Source organism: Hydractinia symbiolongicarpus, chromosome 10, assembly GCF_029227915.1.
Source record: "Hydractinia symbiolongicarpus strain clone_291-10 chromosome 10, HSymV2.1, whole genome shotgun sequence".
Classification (NCBI taxonomy): Eukaryota; Metazoa; Cnidaria; class Hydrozoa; order Anthoathecata; family Hydractiniidae; genus Hydractinia; species Hydractinia symbiolongicarpus.
The window spans coordinates 12,328,953-12,344,939 of NC_079884.1; the positions used below are offsets into that span (position 1 = coordinate 12,328,953).

Here is a 15,987-nt window from a genome sequence, read left to right on the forward strand (position 1 = left end):
CAATTGGAAACGAGCATATATATCGCCATTTCTTGTTGTATGAATTTCAATCTTAGTGTTCGGGTCACGTAGGTGAATTGTTAAGAGCGGTGGATTTGATATACTTTGCGAATGTTGCATTTGGATACAATGAAGTGTCTTTTTAACAATAGGTACAGTTTAAATGAGGCGAACAAAGTCTTATTTAGATATTTAGATGCTATACAAAAGTTGTCCAGCCAAACACTGTCAAACACTTTTACTTATTATCATTTTCTTTAGAGAATGAGCAAATTTCGTCAGCTGATTAAAGGACTTGGAGTAGCGATTGGAACTGGCATTAACATATTTTGCATTGGACACTGCGCAGTTGAATATGGAGCAGAAGTCACGTTTGTAAGATGTGTTTTATAAAATGATAGCCAAAATAGTGATTATGTAAACAATACACGAAATAATTGCAGCTTTGAAAAAAATAGGAGTTTTAGTGCTCCATTGAATGCAAAAACACATGGACATTGGTTGTTTTTATCCTGAGTCTACATTCAAGCACTTAAATGACAAGGAAGTCTCGTTGTAAAAGCGGTCTTCGTTTTTTCGTTTACGTTAAGGATGATACTTCAATTGTTTGAAAGTATGCTTAAAGGGTACATTGCAGTTTTTAGATCAATTACTTTACAAAACATCTGTTACATAAGAGGTGTCTCAAAACTAGTGCGCTTATACATGATACAGAGAGGAAAAATCCTAGGAAGCATGAAAACGGTTTTGTTTTTGTTTGTTTGCAAAAACTTGTAGAAAACTTTTTAAAACTTTTTGTTTCATTGGTGAATGATTATTAGTCACAGTACTAGTAAAGTTGTGACATCGTATAAAGTTTGTTTATTCTGAAGTCTTGGTGTTGTACGGCGTGCTGGAGACAAGGTTCTTAAAAAAACAACTCCACGTGACTTGAATTATTGTCGAAAAAGAATCTTGTGGAACTGAAATATGGCACAGCATAATTTGTTATGTTTCTTATAACTTAAATACTCAATTTTCGTTTCTATTTAGTTGACTGGACCATCTATGATTCCAACTTTCAACAAGACGTGCAGCAATAATGTTGTTATAACTGAACATATATCTACTAGATGGGATATGCTAGAAAAGTAGGTACTAGGCTAGTTTTCTGTTTTTGTAACACAGGCTAGTAAGTTTGCATGATAAAAGATGAATGAGATCGGCTCATGTGGCAAACTTATATTAATGTGTTGTCCAATTACCTAGAATGTACCATTTGGAATATCTTGAACATGATAAATCCTTAAATACAAAAAAACTTAAAAACAAATTTTTACAACTATTGTTTCTTATGTAACCACACAACTATATCAGACCATGATCTCTAATAGTGAAAAGCTAAAACAGCTATGATGTAACCTTTTAAGTCTATATGATGTAAACATGATTGTTTATCCTTTTCCAATAATCATAAGTTTAAATCTGAGCTGTTTTATTACCACGAAGTGTTTTTCTTTTTTAAAAGCATTTTATACTTTAAGGTCGAAGCCTGCAGCCTGTTTACCTATTTTGTCTATTCCATGTCTCTTATCTTAGGGGAATCAATTTTTGCGGAGATTAAATTTTGTTCCCGCGAAAATTATTGAGAACCTACTCATCAAATTCATTTTCCGCAAAATTTAATTTTCGCGAAATATTGTGACTTGTTAATTGCGTATTTTCACAAAAATTAGTTATCGCGAAATTTTTTTCCTGCAAAAATACCGAAATTTATTTTTGAGAAATTATTCCCTTAAGTTAGTTCTGAAAAGTGTGCAGTGGAAAGAGGTGTTTATAAGCATCGTTGCGATACCCCTCACGAATATTGCTGGAACGCTATAGAAAGAAAATTCTCCAGTACAAGTTATACTACACACTGGTTTATCCATTTGAAGCAAGTCACTGACATAAAAACTACGTCTATTTCTTTAGCACTGTTATGGAGAAAGGTTTAATTTAGACACCACGATCACAGAAAATTAAAAATAACTCACAAACCATGCAGTTTTTACTTTTCTACTTTTTAGAGGTGATGTCGTCATTTCGAAATCTCCTGTTGATCCAAATAGTTTTGTGTGTAAAAGGATAGCTGCTAAGGTATGGAATTTTCTGACTTTACCGATATAAAGTAAAAAGACATGCAAGACAAAAAAGTTTAGCCACCAACTATGTTTAGTTTATATTTGAAATTTTAATGATTTTAATTTTTAAGGCTGGAGATAAAGTCGCACGTGGTGATGGTATGTATGGACAGTCACCAAATAAGTATATTAAGGTACATGACGTAATGAATTATGCGACTTAAAAAAAATTGTTTGTGATATAAATGATTTATACAGTATCTTCTTGTTTTTTGCTCATAACGACTGACAAATACTGACAAAAAGCAGGATATGATAATCTGATAAAATTAAATACCTCAACTCTAAATTAAAATTTGTACCAATAAGGTATATCATTTAACAATTTTATAATATCTTTTGTCATTTAGATACCACGTGGTCATGTGTGGTTGCTAGGCGACAATCCTGATAATTCTACAGATTCAAGAGAGTACGGCCCTGTCCCATTAGGTTTAATGAGAGGGAGAGTTTGTTTTAAGGTAAACTTTGTTATTAAACCTTGTTTTTATGAGAAATCAAACAAAGAGGCTGCTGCTAACCTAGGCTTTTTAATTATTTTATGATTTTAGTATCAAAAGTTTCTTACGTGGTTTCATGAGAATTAAGGGATAAGTTATCAAATTTCCCAGCAAGTGTCATCTGTTTTAGTTAAAATTTGTGCGTAACAAACAAGTAAGGAGTAACGCACTTAACGGCGAAGTTAACACTTTAAAATCGTGCGATACAAGGCAGCCCATAATCTTAAGCACCCTATAAAGTCTCTTATTTTTTGTTAAGTAAATAAGCTGCACTAATAGAAGTTAAAAATTTTAGAGGACTTAGCAGCTACTTTGTTTCGGGTTTCTTATAAGAAAGTTCTTTCTTTATCATATATTTGGTAATTCACATTTTAAATTTGATCGATTTTAATAGCCAGTGAAAGCGTTTATTTTTGGTAATCATATGCCCTCAAAGGAGCAACTAATAATACACAGCCAGGATACACAGACAATGTGACTTAGAAGAATTAAAATATTTGTGTGTGACTGTGATGGTACACATATAAATTTCTTAAGCACGCAAAGATACATGCAAAATGAATTACGTTTTTTTGCTCGGAATTTTGGAAAACTTTCCTGATAAAGCATTCTGTAGATTAGATCATAATTTTTTTATTATTTTCATCATCTAATTCGCTTATTCTTAAAACATCTATTTCTAGATTTGGCCTTTAAATGAATTTGGTCCAGTAAAATAAAAGCATTCCGTATCGAGGTAGGATCTTGTTAATGGTAGAGATTTTCTTGACGTACAGTCATGGCTAATAAAGAGAAATCCAAGTTACCATTACATCGTTGCTGTTTTAGCAGAGATATTGAAGGGTGTATTTGTAATTTTAAGTCGGAACTCAACAGATTGTATAGACTTTACATTTTACTCAAAATAGAATTCATTGTTTTTATGTTCTTCTATGTTATCTGTTCTGTTGTACCCTGTGGATGAAATGATGTTATGCATGGGCGTTAAATGTTTTCAAGTAACTCACTTTACAGGTGTTTTTATGTGAAAAAGCTTCAGCCTAAGCTAGCATTTTTTTTATAAAGTTGTCTGTATTCATTTGAATTAACCTTTTAAGTAAAAGTCTCATAGATTGCAAAACTTCATAAACTACTAATGAAGTCTTAGAGGGTTAGTATAAAAGATTGTTTTTTGTATCTCCTCCCCTATCCGTCGTCTTTAGGATTCTCTATTGTATCTTTTCTTACCTTTATATGACTGTTTTTATTTATAAGTTTTTTTTATCCCAGCCTCGTTCCAACTCTTTGTTTTTGATCTTAAATACTGGTTTAAACCTTGAAAATAGATGGCCCTGAACCTTAGGGGAAAGAAGCAGTGATTAAAAAACATTTAAAAAAAAACATCTAAAAAATAGGCTGATTGGAAATATATTTATTCAGGTGGAGTTTAGATTAAAGCACCACTGCAAATTCTTATAGAAAACCTGGTGCGGGTTCTAGTTTCTTTTAATTCTTTCAAGTTTAAATTTTAGTCCCAAAAGTTAAAATTGCTTTCTTAAATAATTTTTATCGTCGCAAATTGGGTATGACAGACAAAAAAGGTACATACTTGGTACATACGTAAACATTATGTTATGTTAAAGTTGTTAACTAGTTCTTAACTTAAAAATATGGCTTCACTGAAAACTAAAAGTTAATAATAACCATAATAATAATAATAAATAAGCTAATCATCATCTGCATGGTTTCTTGTAACAATTTTTTTTTTCTGGTTCCAAAATTTTTCGGTTGGTCTGGTACTAAGGTGCTAAGAAACGTGCTTTTATATTTAAAAAAATTGTTAATTAAGTTATTCTAGTGTTTATTTTGATAGAAAAGTGGGTGTGTCTCTGTGGCCGTCACGTGACAGAAAAAAATATCCCGTGAAAATATTATGTGAAATACTTACTTTGAAAACATATTTGCACTTCGACTTCAGATGTTTTTTCTTCAACTTTTTAAGGGGTAAATATATTTTATATTTTAAAATATATCTGTGGAATTTTTTTCAATGTGAATTCTTCTTTTTGCAGATGACCGTTTATAAGCAAGTGCAGAGACCAGCTCGAAGTTCATTTTTAACAGTATTTTTACAGTGCATTTCGATATTTTGAGTTGTTAAATTTGTTTTTACTGCGCAGAAAAAAAAAACTTGAAGTCAAAATTTCTATGTGCAAAATAAGATGTTTGGGAAAGGTTTGTTGTTCTTATGAGGCTTTGAAAATGCGACGTATTTTGGATCACGCACTCTGATGATATTTTTTCACGTGGTTGGTTGTTGGACGTCGTGTTTGCTGATACTTTTTATTTAAGAAGTTTATTAATACTTGTAACCTTTCTACCGAAAAAATGATTCTTTAGGACATGTTGGAATTAAAAATTAACTATAGGGGACTGTATGTTTCTCAAAATATCTTGTTTTTCTATTTGAATTTGGAATTCCACGAGATTCTTATTAAGTAAAAAGGAGGAGCCCAATTGAAAAGCTTAACAACCCCAAAATATAATTTGAACGTTCGCATCGTTCGTGATCTAAGCATTGAGTTCAAAATTATAGCCTTTGTTTTTCTATTCAAATTTATATGTCAAACGAATTATTTAACAAAACAGTCTAGCTCAAACTATAAGATGACGAGAAGGAGTAATAAACAAAGAGCACTGGGACCGAGGCTGCGTCTAGCTTTTGCTCTTAAATGTACGTATTCATAAGCTAAAACATCTGTCTTCTTGTTTTATATTCATTTTTTTTTCTCGCAAAATTACACAACCCCAGGTGGCATTCGTATTTCTTTATCAAGATCTCAATATAATTTCTCTCCTAGGTTTTTGTCAATCAATATAATAGTATTTCACATAAACTTGGTAACGAGGTTGTTTTTTTATGTTTCAAAGATTTTGTGTGCGTGCAGTATGTTAAGGAAAGGTGCAAATAAGTAGAAGTATGATGAAGTATTGTCTGAGCTTATCATTTGTTTATTGTTTTTAAACTTTATAATGTGATTGTTATACTGATTTCATGTGCTTGCAAAAAAAATGTAAAACGAGAAAGAGACGATGTAATTTTTCTTGTTAGTGCTTATGTTTTGGTTTTGTTCTATTTTGATCGCTAATACATCCAGGTAAATTAGGTTAAAATATGTCTCGTATAAAGTTAGCCTAGTGTTGAAGTTCCGAACTTCTAACATAATTTTTTATTTGAATCTGTAACTTTTATGTAAAGCTTTTACAATATTTCAGCCTCGAATGTTTTTGTTTTGTGTTCTTTCAAAATATAAGAAAATATGCAGTCAGATTTACTTGGAAGTGTACAACCAAACCAAAGTTTTTCTTGGTAAACTTTTATAAAGATCTCAAGACATTTTGTACCTAAACCTTTTTAAGTTTTATTACGCTGCATAAATTATGACGTCATATTTAAGTAATGGCAAATTTTTTGATATTTTCTGTCATTGATAATTTTAGACCTGTGAAGAATCCCAAATTACATTTTTTGCGAACAGCAAATTTCTTAAATTAAAATAATTTACTGATTTCTATTTTTAGGACTGAAAGAAATAGATAATGTTGAAGTAACCTTTTTGTAAAAGCATATATGTATACTAGTAAAAAGAATAAAAAATTGTTCTAAAGTAATTGTTTCTTAGTTCCAAAAGTAGATTTAAAATAGATATTCTCTTCTTGTAATCTATAAAGGAATTTAGGCTGGGTCCATTTTTAATATGTTCTTAATTTTTGGCAAAATTTTAGGCTCAATGTTCTTACAAAACCTGTAGACTTCGTCGCAATTAAAAGCATTTTGTTAATGTGTCTAATTATTAAATCATGAGTTTCTTGATATGAATCTACTAAGAAAATGAAGAGGTGGAAGAAGAATATGCGTGATTCAGACTGGGTGATTGATCTCACTGGCAAATTTTCTACTTCGAACATTGTCGTTTTCGATCGATCAAGCGTTGATCTTCTTTCTTTTCGTGCATTTGTTTTTTAATAATTAAAAACACTCGATATAGCCCTGGTGTGTGTTTTATTTTTTCAAATTTAAAAATCAGCTTCGTATTTTAAAGCTTATAATTATTCTGCAGTTAGCTGTGCTACATCTCCGGTGCGTTTTTAAACTTAAAAATCTTTTTAAAAATTTAGAAAAGTCAGCAAATTTGTGAAGATTTTGTTGGCCTCTCTCCTTCTCAAAATTTAAATTTACATGCTTTTTTAGAAAATCTCTGAATGCAAGATCACTGAATTTTCCTGAACTGAAGTTTCCTAAAATAAAACAAGAAATAAATATTGCAAAAGAAATTTGCAGTCGAGAAGTCTTAATTTAGTAAATTTAGTATTTCGGGATGTTTTTTATAAAATTTGAGCCGTCAACAATCAGGTACAAATTGAATAACATTTTAAAAATGTTGTTTTATAATATGCAATTTTTTTTTGTTATAGAAAGTACAATAAAAATGTAAATTTGACCGGGCACCCGAAATTGGCAAGAAATTTCGAATTTTTAATATTAATAATTTTTTATTTTCCCTAATGCCCTGTACCATGAAAATGATAACATTGAGTTTCAATTTGTTTTTGTTGTTGTTGTTGTTGTTGTTATTTTTCTTGTGTTTTGATGCGAGTTGTCATGTTGAGGTTACATTTATCATCTTAGAGAATGCATAATGATCTTGTAAAAGTAACAAAGTGAGAAAAATGTTGATCTAATAATGTCACATTGGCATGGGAACAAGAAACAGTAAATCGAAACCCACACAAGATGTTTTACAGAGTTTAAAAAACACAACTCATTGTGAGTGGAATTTTTTATTTTTTATACTTCGTCAATTTCTCGGCGTTGTAGCAAACAGCCGTCAGTAACAGTAGAGTCTTGCGCTGTACGAATATCATCCACTTTGTTCAATTGTGCACCTTTTTTGGCGGGTTAAAAACGTTTAAACAAATACTGCGGTTGTTTAAGAAACAAATACGATTTTCTATGTAAAGTTTAAAGTCAATTCTATTTACTTCATTATCAAACTGCGCATGCCCAGTTATTACTACAAATAGAAGCATTGTTTTTCTTATGGAAAAGTATCTATATTAGTTACAAAAGGAGAATTGGTAGTTGTAGAAACGCCTTTAAAAATTAAAGTATGGCTGCTATACGGAGTTTGATTTAGCTATACGGAGTCTGCCAACGAAAGTTCTAAAAGTGGAAATATTGCAATATATGACTGTTTAAAACTATTTCCGAAAAAATAAAAAGACAAGCACCTCATTTTCCTACTTTTTACCCATCGTAAACATACGAGGTATATATATTGTAGTTATACGGAGTTTGGGAACATTTTTTTTTATTTTATTATTATTATATATATTTCGCCAGTATAAAAGTATGCATATATTATAAAATACAATGCTAGTTGGAATATAATAACGGCAGGAGCAAGTAGAAGACACAACGTGTCTTATCATTAGTTTGATTGCAAAAAAAAGGATTATGGTATACAGATTGTGAGATACCGAGATTATGTTATGCAGAATTCGCTTTGGGGAGCATGCAGAATTTGCTATAAGGAGCATGCCATACGGAGTATGCTATACGGACTATGCCATACGGAGTATTCTATACGGAGTATGCCATACGGAGTGTGACATGCTTCATATACGAAGTATGCTATAGGGAGTGTGACATGCTTACTATACTGAGTGTGACAGGCTTAGTATATGGAATGTGACATGCTTAGTATACGGAGTGTGACATGCTTAGTATACGGAGTATGACAGACTTAATATACGAAGTATGCTATACGGAGTGTGACAGGCTTAGTATACGGAGTGTTCCATGCTAAGTATGCGGAGTGTGACATGTTTGGTAGGAACAGAATTCGATGTATTGTTAATGAGTTAAGGTTTACAATGGCTGGTATAAAAGTACACAATTTTAAAGTTACATAATAAAAAGTCATTGATTGTATGGTTAGTTTTATTGCATACAGAAACATACAAAACAAAGTTATAAAGCTTAGAATGAAAATATTGGAAGCCATAAAAATAAACTTCATACAAAACGCAAATAGTAAACTTCATCATACAGTTGGACTGTCGGTAACTCGAACACCGGTTAACTCGGACTTTTATTAGCTGGAAATGTTATCTACGGTAATTGGTACTCTGCATGCTTGTCTCATATTTTAGACGTTTTTCTTCTTACACAAATTATTTGCTTGTTTTAGGCACAATTTTCTAAACTGGAATAGCCAGAGCTATGCCCAGAGTAACTTTTTAATAAGAATGCTTAGTTTACACTTCGACGCTCATGCTGCATTCGCTAATGTCTAGCGGCTTTGAGATATTTAAATATTTCCGTCTATACGGAGTAAACATGTCGCTATACGAAGTTATACTCCGTATACGCATGCCTATACGGAGCCGTACTCCGTATAGCTGCACACTGCAAATGGAACATATATAAATGATTTTATTCAGTGTTCATAACACATGTAAGAAAGACTTATACAAAAATTATTATTAATTGCGAAAATATTTGATGATACTTCTTTAAAATTTTTTACAACATCGGTGAAACACAATTTCAGTGTAATATCACCAGACCGATGATGAAAAAACCTATTTTCTTTCAAGTTCAAACCTGCTTAATTTTAATAGGGTCAGTTTTTTATAATAACTTTTTACTTTTTATGCTTTTTTAGCGTTGTGCACTCATAATTTTGTTCTTATATATAGTCTGTGAAGGTGTTCAAACATCAGCCTTTCTAATTTCATTTATTTCTTGTTCGCAAAAAACTCCCAACATGAACTACCCTGTGCCTGCTCTAAGCTGGAAAACTCGGTTTCATGTGGGCAATTTATATTTTGTTTGTGATTGTATGCTCCCATACACAAATCGCAGTTACCTTTAAAGAGAAATTTATAAGAAAATGAGAACAAAATTTATATATGTAAATTAAGTCACATCCAACTGCAATACAAACCATGTCGGCGAATACATGCCAACGTAAATCGAGAATTTTTGTTAACACCTGGGCATTTACTTCGGCCATTTGCAGTGTCAACGATGTAAATTATAAAGGCTAAACGTGTATAATGTGGTCTGGATTTTCAGCTTACGGAAAAACATATATATGTCCCAGTTATAATATAGATGTAAAAAACTATTACAACATAGTATATATATAAGTGAGCAATGCGGAAATCTTGGAAATAACGTTTTTAAAAAAATAGTCTATGGCTTATCACCTGCATTTTTTAGCCTGTCAATTTGCGATTTTTGGGGTATGGAAATATAAACACCATTGTGTCACAATGAAACATGTCTAGCTAGCTACTATATAATGGGGTTAACTGTAGAAGTGGAAAAGTGATTTTACGAAATTCTCAAGTATAATTTTATCCAATTAAAGCCTGAAAAAATATTTTGTAAGTTTACCAAGCAAGTTCAAGTTTATTTACCAAGCAAGTTCAACAAAGTGCCCAAGCTTTCCGTTAAAAAATCTTAAAGTTACCGAAATAGTTAATTAAAACCCTTGTAAAAAAAAAAAGAATAAAAGGCTACCTACGTCCAGTTGGCTGACTATTAACCCAACTAAAAATTTGCTTTTCTGGTAGCTAGCTAGCTTTAACTATTCTAAAGCTAGCTAGCTTGGTGACTAGACAAAAGGCATGTGCAGATCAGCTAAAAGACACCAGCTAGCTAATCAAAATACAATAATTGTTACCTCATATCCAGTATGCTATAATGTATACTACTCTGGCGTTCCCACCAACAGCAAGCCAACCCCAAACCCAAAGGACACGATGCGCACAACCAGAATTCAAAGTGCTTTTGGTCATAGTCCAAAGCTTTGACCAGGAATGTAGAATACTAGAAAATTGTGAAGATCAGATTTTTTACAATCTGTACTCTTATAGTTGTAAACAAAACGAAGCTTTCCTATTGGTTTTTCAAGTAATAACAGTGACAGGGTCTGCGCAAACATTTTAGCCTAAAGTCTAAATATTACAACCTCGTGTATCCAGCCTAGCTGCACTGTCTCTCTGTGTATCCCTCAAGGCGATTTTAAAGATTCCGCCTGGCGTAGCGGTCGGCGGAAATCAATAAAAAAGCAATTGTTTTTAACTTCTGTAATGTTTCTTTTAAAAAGACATAAAAACGTAATAATGGCTCGATAAAGTTTAAATGAAATTTATAAAACAAATCTCATCATTTTCGTTGCTAGTACAACGAGGATTTTTCTTGTCTTTACTGGAATACGTTTATTTTCTTCTTTTTTCTTTAGTTTCTGAAAAAGAGCTTCAATTATGGTAAGCTGTATCGCATTTTTTTTTTGTTGAGCCTTCATTATTTACTACAAATTTTTGAACAGAAAGTTTTCTTTCAAAGATTAGTCAAATTAATTAGACATGTTTTTTATGACCATGTATACCATCGTTGTGTAGGTATAAAGGATTTATAAAAGATTGTCCTAGTGGAAAGCTGAGTAAAGATGTAAGTTTTTGTTTGTTTGTTGTCTGGTTCGTTCGTTCGTTCGTTCGTTCGTTCGTTCGTTCGTTCGTTCGTTCGTTCGTTCGTTCGTTCGTTCGTTCGTTCGTTCGTTCGTTCGTTCGTTCGTTCGTTCGTTCGTTCGTTCGTTCGTTCGTTCGTTCGTTCGTTCGTTCGTTCGTTCGTTCGTTCGTTCGTTAGTTCGTTCGTTCGTTCGTTCGTTCGTTCGTTCGTTCGTTTGTTCGTTCTCAGATTGATTGGTGTTAATATCAAACAATCGTAGTTTATTCTTTCTTTTTCGTAGGAGTTTCACCGTATTTACAAGCAATTCTTCCCATATGGAGACGCTAGCAAATTTTCCATGTTTGTTTTTGGTGTTTTTGATCAAAACCAAGTAAGATTTTCCATGACTATAATGATAATTTATGTTGATTTTTACATCGCATAATTTTATCTTTTATGGTTCAGGTTTAATATACCTTAATGGAATTAGTTATCACGAAATTTGCGAATTTTTCTCAAATTGTTCTAGATTTACGTAGAACTATATATAATATAAATGTGACTTTCAACTTCAACATTCTTTATTTCTCCTAAATTGAGAAACAAAATGTCACTAATTCCTTTTTTTCGCGAAGTTTGTGAAATTTAGTTCTCGAAATATGAGGACATCGTTGGAAAGCTTATAATTCACAGAATATTATAGAATATGAAAAAATATGGAAAAAGGGAAAATATAAAATAAACATTTTTTGTCTTACTTATTTTCACTAAAATTTAATTTGTTTGTAAACTTCAAATATCTCGAAAGCAATTTTTCCGTTTGTGAATATGGAGACAAAGCTAAAATAATAATGTTAAGAGCATACTGAGTTCTCAAACAGTGTCTGTTTCTCCATAAATCTTTTGTACAGTTGATGATGTGGCAGCACCACTTACACTATACCTTGTTAATCCACGTTGAGTTTCGCATACCTTTTTGCAGTGAGAACACTGGAGTTCTGCAGAAAGAACAGCGTCACTACTTCCTCAACTATTTGTCCAACTTCTTTAATAAAATGTGTATCGTTTTCAAAATATTCGCCTCGAGTTGTAACAAAACAGCATCAAAATATTTACCTCCAAAGTAACTTTCTGTGCGTCGGTTATTATGTTTATTTTTGATGCATTAATGCTCCGGTCACCTCATTTTTAACAACATAATTTATACATACAAAAAGGGGCCAAAGATACCAGGCTATCTTTTTCTTATCACTGTCATAATTGGATTTGTGTTTGAGTCACTTCGCCTAAACTTTTTAAATTGCTCAAAACCATTTTATTATAATCGCCTCATGGAGATCAGTCTTTATCTTATTTTGCAAAAATGTCCGTTTTTATTTAACTCAGTATTTGTCTCTCTAGACATTGCAACATTTTTTTCCGTTGCTTTTTTGTACAAGATGTGTTTCCAACAAAGTCATGACGGCGACTGTTGGGTAGCAGTTGCTCCAGGCTTTTTATGTTAATGGGAATCGACCTTAGACTGTTGCTGGATTATGGACAATTCATTTAATTTATCACATCCACATTCGATTTTTTTTTTTAAGACTCTGTTTATCATTTTATACTAACAAAAAAAAATTCGGGGATGCAGTGGATACAAAAAAAAAAGACTTACCTCTTTTGATGTCTTTCCGTTCTTGAAAGTATCAAAACACGTTTTATTAAACTTTTTTCTGTTTTTTTTTTTTTCTAATTTGATTGCCCTCTAATGATTATTTTCCAAACTCGCTGTTATCTCTCCGCATTACAAAGGTAAAATAAATATCTTTCCAGAGATTGACACGCAAAACAAAGCGATATCACTGGCCAATTCTAAATGCGGCTTTTGAGGATGAACGAAGTTTTGAATTTAGTTGTCGTTAAGTTTTTGCCTGCTTTTGTTACCTCGCGGGAATTATTTTTGCAAATTTCAATTCAATCAACAATTTCGTGAATTTTTTTCCTTTTTAAAAATGATTTACCTTAATTTTTTTCTTCTGATTTACGAAAAACTACATATATTCATATATGAATTTCTACTTTAGCAGTGATAATTTATGTCTCCTACATAAGTATTTTTATTAAGTATTATTAAAGAACTAGTCGTTAGCCCGTGGAAAAATCCACGGGTTCGCTCGTCCTTTTTATACTTGTGCATCTAAGCTACCATTTTGCGTGACAGACGGAGAGACGTATACGGGTATTATAATATAGATTTTTTGCACCCTGGTATTTAACATGTTTGTAATTACAAATATAGTTTACAGGGTAAGTTCAAAAGTGTGAAATGTCGGCCGAAAGTACCAAAAAACAGGGAAGTATTAGAAATTCTAGACAAATTCGGGAAGATAAAGAGTTAAAATTGACAGGGTACCCTGTGGCCTTAAATACGAGATTAAGGATGAATAAAAGGACGACCTTAATTTTTTTTTTCTTGTAGGATGGTTTGATAGAGTTTGAAGAATTTATAACTGCACTTTCTGTTACTTCCAGAGGAACTTTGAATGAAAAATTAAATTGTAAGTGCTAGCATTTTTTAATCGCTTATTGTTATTGCTGTTTTATTGTTCTTGTTATTGTGGTTGTTTTGTGGTTGTGATTATGTTTATGTATTCCACCTATGCAGGGACTTTTCGTTTGTATGACCAAGACAAAGATGGCTACATAACTAAAGATGAAATGTTAAACATCGTTCGCTCAATATACCAAATGGTGGTAAGTACCATCCGTTCATTTACGAGCATATGCTCACTCCTGGTTTCTTCATGCGTTCACTAACAGCAACGTTTTCTAGCTTTTTCTTTTTGTAGGTTTCGATGGCAAATTTTCCTGCTGACGAAAACACACCCGAAAAACGAGTTGAGAAAATTTTTACTGCGATGGACAAGAATCTGGATGGAGTGTTGTCCTTAGATGAGTTCGTTGAAGGTTGTAAGAAGGATCCCTCCGTTGTACAAGCGCTTTCACTGTACGATGGACTTGTGTGAAAATGAGGAACTATTTCGTACATGCGAGTTTAGTATATTTTAAGTCTGGTTTCTAAAGCCTTTGCGTTAGTTAGTTAAGCTTTTTTTTGTAAATACCAACTCTGTATAGAATGTAATAACAAGCGAGATAAATTACTGAGTATTTCAAGAAATTCAACCTTACTTGACATTTTTTATCTTTCTTTAGAAGACTCTGTGACATACTGAAATGTTTCCATTGTTTTTTGAGATTATGATGTAATTTATGTTTGTGTATCAACAATCAGGATGGCCACCCCTCCTAAAAAACCTAAATGTTAATTTTTCCTAAAATATCCTAAAATTATTTGTGCTAAAATCCTTTTTTTTTTTTAAATAAAACTTTTTGTTATTTCATTTGACATCAAATTGAGCATGTGTTTCCCTTGCAACAGGACTGACGAGTGATATTTACTTAAATACTGCAAGCAAAACATACTTCCTAATATTCAACAAAAAAAAGGTTTCGCTCCAAACCCTTCTAAATTCTCCTAAGATTATTAATTTTTTTATTTTGTGGCCACCCTGATAACACGTCAATGCATTCTCCTCACCAGGGCTGTTAAGTTTTTTTATTTGTAAAAAAACTAACAAGCACTGGGAACGAGGTTGACATCAGCGTTATACTCTCTTTATTTTTATTTTTTGCAATAAAACATTCTAGCTGGAAGATGTTTTCTAACAAGAAATCATCTGTTCTAGAATTGCTTTTTTTGTTATAAATATTTAGAGATAAGATATAAAAGTATAATTTTATTATTCAAAGGTTTGGTAGAACTGTTGACAGTGCTACAACGTGTATTTATTATAGGAACTAAGGAAATAATATTCGTTTATGAAGTTTTTTTTTTGCAAGAATGTATAACTTTATCACTAAGCTGGCCGACAAAACTAAAAAACAACTTAAACATATAAAACATGATATAACTGAAAAAAATTTTTTGAATCATTTTAGGGTAAAAAGAAAAGCTGAAAAAATGATTTTCTTCATCAAATTTGTGCATATTTTGACTCGTAAAGACTTTTTTTCATGAGACTAAGTAATATGTATATATTGTAATCGCTGAAAAAAACAAGCAAACTCTTGTAACCTAATTGTAAGGGTTCAACACGAAATTTTCCCCTAGTAACTTGAAAATGTGCATTCTTCAACAAAGTCTTCAGAAACGTTGTAAAGTAACACAAATGTAGCTACATTTTGTAAAAAAGACATAACAAAATATAATATTAAAAAAATCTTTTTATAGCTTCAAGAAATCAATATGGCTTTTGTGACAATACCAGGTTTATAACATGACTCAATGTCAGGTCATCCTCATCCGCAGTAATTGTTAGACTTTTTACATTTGTTCAGGCCGTATAAAAAGCCTAACAAGTCCTGAGGAGTTGGGTGATTTTCAGATAACAACCCCTCCGTGAGAAAACAGTCTACAAAATTTTTATACTATAAAGATAACATTTAGTTGACTTTCCATCTTCCGGCTTGCATAAAAGACTTCGACAAATTTGTTTCAAATTGACTTAAGGTACAGTTTGGCAAGTTGCACGCGATCCAGAAAGAAATACCAGGTAATGTTTCAGGCGCATTTGCGCCGTTTCTGTTATCACCTTCACTGCTAGAGTCGGCTCCTTCTTCTTCCTCCCTCTCATTCCTCATCGACTTTCTCTTACGAGGTCTGGCCATATAGGTAATACAAGAAAAAAAAAACAGGATACTTGTTTGTTGCTAAGCAGTATGTTCTCCATCTGCATTCTCTTGCCCCAAATGACCACACGGGCATCAACATCACTTCCCC

General features: G+C 32.1%; 2 protein-coding genes across 4 annotated transcripts; both read left to right on the top strand.

Moving 5' to 3' along the window:
• Position 1: 1 nt before the first annotated feature.
• LOC130662312 (mitochondrial inner membrane protease subunit 1-like) lies at positions 2-3,585 on the top strand. Its single transcript, XM_057461144.1, has 7 exons — positions 2-152; positions 262-375; positions 1,033-1,130; positions 2,049-2,118; positions 2,234-2,296; positions 2,513-2,623; positions 3,346-3,585. The coding sequence occupies exons 2-7, from the start codon at positions 265-267 to the stop codon at positions 3,379-3,381; spliced, it is 489 nt and encodes a 162-aa protein (XP_057317127.1). The 5' UTR covers positions 2-152; positions 262-264; the 3' UTR covers positions 3,382-3,585.
• On the top strand, positions 3,346-15,031 carry LOC130662310 (neuronal calcium sensor 1-like). Of its 3 annotated transcripts, none has more exons than XM_057461142.1 (8): positions 3,346-3,398; positions 7,332-7,469; positions 10,960-10,984; positions 11,120-11,168; positions 11,467-11,556; positions 13,627-13,705; positions 13,813-13,901; positions 13,997-15,031. In XM_057461142.1, exons 2-8 carry the CDS (start codon positions 7,400-7,402, stop codon positions 14,171-14,173), a joined length of 579 nt encoding a protein of 192 aa, XP_057317125.1. In that variant the 5' UTR covers positions 3,346-3,398; positions 7,332-7,399; the 3' UTR covers positions 14,174-15,031. The 3 variants fall into 3 exon arrangements, with proteins under 3 accessions (XP_057317125.1, XP_057317124.1, XP_057317126.1); XM_057461141.1 differs by lacking the exon at positions 3,346-3,398 and adding an exon at positions 3,734-5,799; XM_057461143.1 differs by lacking the exon at positions 3,346-3,398 and adding an exon at positions 3,734-5,799 and having other exon boundaries at positions 13,981-14,169.
• The last annotated feature ends 956 nt before the right edge of the window (positions 15,032-15,987 follow it).